Source organism: Seriola lalandi, unplaced genomic scaffold, assembly GCF_002814215.2.
Source record: "Seriola lalandi dorsalis isolate HSWRI2012SDOR001 ecotype SW California unplaced genomic scaffold, Sedor1 jcf7180002054816, whole genome shotgun sequence".
Taxonomy (NCBI): domain Eukaryota; kingdom Metazoa; phylum Chordata; class Actinopteri; order Carangiformes; family Carangidae; genus Seriola; species Seriola lalandi.
Genome location: NW_019525369.1, coordinates 1,438,690 through 1,444,869, shown reverse-complemented (window position 1 = coordinate 1,444,869; position 6,180 = coordinate 1,438,690). Strand labels below are relative to the sequence as shown.

The 6,180-nt window shown below is 45.4% G+C and overlaps 2 protein-coding genes across 2 annotated transcripts in view; both read left to right on the top strand.

Moving 5' to 3' along the window:
• The window catches only part of hoxb3a (homeobox B3a), a 96,872-nt gene that overhangs the window by 9,111 nt on the left and 81,581 nt on the right, over positions 1–6,180 (top strand). The window lies entirely within an intron of this gene.
• On the top strand, positions 769–5,967 carry hoxb6a (homeobox B6a). Its single transcript, XM_023426171.2, has 2 exons — positions 769–3,381; positions 5,317–5,967. The coding sequence occupies exons 1-2, from the start codon at positions 2,811–2,813 to the stop codon at positions 5,604–5,606; spliced, it is 861 nt and encodes a 286-aa protein (XP_023281939.1). The 5' UTR covers positions 769–2,810; the 3' UTR covers positions 5,607–5,967.

Genomic DNA, 6,180 nt, shown 5'->3' with positions numbered 1-6,180 from the left:
CGGGACTCCCCATCTGTCTGTGTGATCCTGCACAGAAAGGAATTAAACTTATTATCTGTCTCCCTGTTACTACTTTTAAAACAAGAGAGAAGACATGGCGGAATGGAGAGCGAAGTAAAAGTAAAAATAGAGTCTTTGTCTCTATTTGTCAGTCGGACTGTCTGCAGCTCGGCCACGCAGACAAGTCCGAGCCTGTAGGGGAAACAGAGAAAGGCACAAAGAGGGAGACTTATTTATGGCTGCGATTATTTTACGACCTCAGCGACACATACGCCGTTTGTAAGTGCGAATGAAAAGCAGGCCGAGAGTTAGCTGCTCCTTTCTTTTCCTGCTCTCCTTTCTCTCTTTCTCTTTCTTGAGAAGAAGTGGTAGAAAAAAAGGAGTGTATCAGTATAAGTTTTGAGGTTGTTTTATTATTGTAATAAAATATGTACGTCTAAAGTATGAATTTAGTTGCCTATAGTAGTCTAGTAGAAGTAGAGGCGTGTGTGTGTGTGTGTGTGTGTGTGTGTGTGTGTGTGTGTGTGTGTGGCGCCAGCTCCTATGTTACTTCACATTTTGGTTTTATTTATTGCTTTTAAATGAACAACGGAGAAAACTACAAGTAGCTACAATGACGTCACAATAATAAAACATATAAAATAAGAATATAAGAATGTAAGTTTGGGCATAACTTTCTCTATATTTTGCTATTTATTTGTTACAGTCCTCGTTAAGTTAATATTATCATGTAAAATATTTATGAATAATATTATAATTACAATCTAATTATAATCTTAACAAAAAAATATAATAATGAATAAGTGAACAATTTATTCATAAAAAGAGGAAATATTCACGTTCCATAACAGATATAGCTGTTTTTTTCACACTAGGTCTGGACTATATATTTCTTTATACATTTATATATTTAGTTTCACTGATATTTCTTGTATCATCATTTATTTATTTATAAATATTAATACCCTATTTATTTCTTAATATTTAGTTGTATAAACATAAGGAATGTGGGCCTACTTTACATTATTATTTACTTTTTATTTTCATTAATTCATTATCATTTTTGTTTAACCGTTGGATGCGTAAAAGAAAAGTCATGATATATGAAAAATTACTTTATTGTATGTATCATTTCAGCTAAAGGTAGCGGTTCGAGTTGAATGATGGAGGTTTGAGGCGGGACGCTGCAATCAGTGTCAAGAAAAGGGCCAAAAGCAAGAGGGAAACTTCAGGACTGTTTCTTTTCTTCTTCTCATTACACATTTCAGTCTAATCAGTGTCTCAGGAGAGGAAAACAATAACTCACTGCACACGCTGATCAAACCCAACCGACTCACGCACAACAGCTTCCCCTGGAACACTTCGGTTCAATTTTACACACACACACACACACACACACACACACGCACACACACACACACACACACAGACATCAGCCTGCCTGGGTCTGACTCAGCTGCCATTCAGACTGAGCAGCGTCACCCGGGTTATTTTCAATCATTAAAAGCATTAATAGCTATCAGATTATGTTGAGAGAATCCCTTCCAGATTATCATTTACTCAAATAACCGCGCTGAAAACGTCTGTGGTCAGAACAGGACACCTCCCTCCCTCCCCGGCGGGCAGGGGGCATAAATCTACCCACCCACCCGAATATAGGCCACCAATTACAAATGTACAAACACCGAAATTATAGACACACATAGCCCACGTTATATTGTTGGCTAACAACTCACATCCCCGCCGCAAACACACACATAGACACACGCGCGCGCTCAGGACCACACATGAGCAGTGCGCGTTACCGGCTGTGATTTACGCTCGCCAAATTCATTCTAACGCGCTCGGTATTATCTGCAAAGCACCGGGAATAGGCTGTGTTTTATTATTCGGTTGCCTCTGGTGGTGCAGAAGCAAACCCGCCCCCCACCCCTCCTTCCCCTCCCTCCCTTCCTCCCTCTCCCGTACTCTCTCAGGGAGGGCGCGCGTGCGTGTGTGTGAGAGCTGTTGGGTTTTTTTTATTTTTTTATGGGTCTAACAACAGAAGGAGGAAGACACACAGGGAGAGAAAGAATCAATTTAACGCGCGGAGGATTCCGACGTGATTGCGCAATCTCACCGGGAAACGGAGGAAGATTAGAAAGAGAGATTGAATGAGAATTAGAAAGAGAGAAGGGGAGCGGGAGATTGAAGAAGGGAAATAGGAAAGGAGAAGGGGGAGCCCCCCCCCCCACACACACACACACACAACACACACACAACACACACACAACACACACCACCTCTTCCTCTCGCCAACGAAAGGAAAAGGGGCGAACGAATGCCAAACACAGAAGCTCCCCATTGGTCAGTCTGAGGTCAGCTGGTCTCCCCCCTCCCTCCCCCAAGATCCCTCGTCACCCCATCCCGTCTTCTCCGCACACAAACACACACACGCACACACTCTCCCTTGTTCTCCCCCCCTTCCCTCCTCTCTCTCTCTGTCCCACACTGGCACTCAACCACCCAGATACCCCGTCTCACCCTCAGCCTCCTCACCCCCTCCTCCCAATCTGTGATAAACTAAGTGATAGCAGCAGCCCGTCGGACTGTCGGCTATAAAACACAACAAATCATAAAGTGCAGGCAGGGGAAGGCAGAGGTAGGAGGACGGGAGGGAGAACCGTTAGCTTTTAGCCGTTAGCCTCCTTCTACTCCTCCTTCTTCATCGCGTTGTTGTTGTGTTTGTTTCGTGCCCTCCTGTCCTCCCCTCTCCTCTTCTTCTCCTCTCTTCTCTTCTCCCCCTTTTTCTCGTCTCATACTTTCTCCCGATGAGTTCCTATTTTGTCAACTCCTCTTTCCCGGTGACGCTACCGGGGACGGGTGGAGGCGGCCAGGCGGCGGAGTCATTCCTGGGTCAGATCCCGCTCTACTCGTCGGGATACGCCGCCGACCACTCGCTCAGGCACTACCCGGGGGCAGCGACCGTTACCGCTGCCGCGGCCGTGGCTTACGGTGCGAGCGGCGGCGGCGTGCACCAGGAGAAACCGTATCCGGCATCCACCTACTACCAACAGGCGGCCAACGGAGCGTACGGCGGGCACAGAGCAGCGGCAGCAGCGGCGGGGGTCGGTGTAGGGGGTGCGACCGGAGCCTGCGACTATGCTACAGCGGCGGCGGCTGCGGCTGCGGCCGCTGCCGCTGCTACGAGTTTCTACCGGGACAAGGAGCACCCGTGCAGCCTGGAGGAACACCAGCTCGCGCTGAGCCAGGACGGCATGCACCGTAAAGCGGAGTGCGCGGGTCTGAGTGGGAAGGGGCTGTTCGGTGAAACGATGGACGACAAGCACGCGGCGTCAGCGCCCATTTATCCGTGGATGCAGCGGATGAACTCGTGTAACGGTGAGTGTCTCCTTCTTCCTGCTCTTCTCCTCTTTCTTGCATATTTTATGATCCCCGTCATAAAACTGACGTTTGTTTCCGCTCTTAGCCCCTCTGCTGTCTTCCCTCTCTCTGTTTCCTCCTCCTCCTCTCTCAGTAGCTGCTTTATGATCCCCTTTTGTTGGCCTGTCAGTCAGTCATGTGCTCGGTATTTTATTATCCGTCATAAAACGGGTTTGTTTGGGTTGTAGCTCCTGTTACTGTACGTGACCTGCTGACCGACGCAGCTACCGAGTCAGAGAGAGAGGAGCCTGTCAGAGAGTGTTGTGGGTGAAACAGGGAACAGATAGAAGGGAAGATAAGTAGAGAAGAAACTAAATGCAGTCTCTACTGTTTGGCTTCAGTAGCTATCTATTTGACTGTGTCTGTCTCATTGTTTTTATTTCAATTTTTCAATGCTAATCTTCTTCCTGGTTCCCAGGCTGCTTCTGCGCACGATCAAAAACTTATAGACACATTTTAAAAATCCGTCCCCACCTGTCAGTGCAGGAGAAACATATTCTCTTTACAAAGTGCTGATAAACTCTCCTGCTGCTGATATGTGTAGAACGGTATCACAACTTTCCCTCTGCTATCTCGTGTGGAGCCTGTACTGTTAACCCTGCACCAGACACTGTTATTCATAACCAAACAGATTAGATATTAGACTCACACTCGGGCCTGCGGACGCTGCCAAGTTGGGAGTGAAAGCAAGACGCGCGGGGCTTTTGGGGGAAGTAATTCGATGTGACTCCTCGTAATAAGAAGGTCTTGTTATATAGCCACAGTTAAAAATTAAGCATAAAATTACGGAGCTACTTTCTCTGCAAACCCCGGTGTCTTTGTTTAAAACGGCCTGTTGAGAGTGAAAGGAGTCCTGTTGGATAACACCGGGCTGCTGCTGTACACAGCCCTGCAGGACACACCGGGTTATGACAGATGAGCTGCAGGTCCGTCGCAAAGAAAGATATGAGGAATAAAAAACGCAACGCCGGCTTTTAAGTGACAGCTGAGGACGTAAATGGCAGCTGGAGAGAGAGAACAGAGTGGTAAAGAAACCCCGAGTGCGCCTCCATAATCCGGTTTAGCTGAGTTTTTATTTATGGATGTTTAGATTTAGATATGAGCTCCGAGCTCTTCGTACATGCTCTGCCTCTCAGATCGATACAGAAACTCTGCTAAACTGAAAACGTGGCGATTTGTTTACTACTGGGGCCAAAACACTGTTACTGAGGATGAGAGGAGCCTAAAGCCCTGCAAGCCGATCTTTAAAGGGGGGAATACTCTCTGAAATATTATCCTCACTCTGCCTATTATTATTATTATTATTATTTTTATTATTATTATCATTATTATTATTATTGTTACTATAAAAAAAATTTAAACTGTAGCATACCGTTTCTTCTCTTTCTTCTTCGCTGAATGCTGCTATTCACCAGGAGCGATATTTCTTGCACACACACACTAGGTGCATATATATATTTATATATTTATATATATATATATATAGTTCCTATTTTTTATGGCGTTTTTTATTTTTAAATCTAATTCATAATTCCAGTCTTTACCACCAAGGAGGAAACAAGTGTCAGTTTCTCTGGTCAGACTGGAGCAGACGTTTTATACTAAAGTCAGATTATAACTGAGTCCTTTGCAGCAGCAGAATGATAGAAGACGCAGATATTTAGAAGAACATCTTTGGAGATTTTAATCCTCTATTGTCAGGTGTGAGACAGAACAAATTATAGGCTGTTAAACGGCGTAAATAAAATCATAAAATTCAACGGAGCCCCAGCGTAATTAGCATAGAATAGAATAGAATAGAATAGAATAGAATAGAATAGAATAGAATAATGCGCCACCCTGAAGCCTTGGTTAAAATGTAATCTCCTCTGTTTCTCTGTCCTTCTCTCTCAGGAACCTTCGGCAGCCCCGGGAGGCGCGGCCGACAGACATACACCCGCTACCAGACGCTCGAGCTGGAGAAGGAGTTCCACTTCAACCGGTACCTCACGCGGCGGCGGCGGATCGAGATCGCGCACGCGCTCTGCCTGACAGAGCGGCAGATCAAGATCTGGTTCCAGAACCGGAGGATGAAGTGGAAGAAGGAGAACAAGTTGATCAACTCCTCTTCTTCTTCCTCCTCCTCCTCCTCCTCTTCATCCACAGTGAACGGTGTAGAGGAAGAGGAGAAACGGACGAACTGAAAGAGGAGGAAAAAGAGAAATAAACTGATGTGACACACATAGAAGAGGAGGATGGATGAAGAGACTTGCTGGTTAATATCTATCTGTCCCCGTCTCAAAGTTCGTCCAGACGTTTGTCTGGTGAGAAAACTCTTAAGGGGAAAAGCAGCCAAGATTTTCTTTTTTTTTTTTCTTTTTTACTTGAGGAAGAAAGAGGCAGAATAGAATCCCCTTTTTGAGCCCGTCGCCACCCACTTAAAAGTTATATCCAACTGCTTCTCCAGGCTGAATTCGCCGCTGTCTGGAAACAGCAGATGAAATGACGAATCGGGTAAAAAAGGAAAAGAAAAAACAGAGAAATAGCAACATAAAAAAACTAAAGGGGGTTATGGTGGTTCAGGTTATCTGACATCGTGTTTAAAAATACAGCACAGTATAACCTGCAACCTAACGGTGACACAATGTGTTATTGCATTCCGAGAAAAACCACCTAACTCCTCATTGTACTTAGTTTTTGTTCTTGTCAAAATGTACTTCCTTTCTGTCAGGCACTTGCTTTGAAGCTTTAGGACTCGACGTCGAGCTCTGCCCCCCC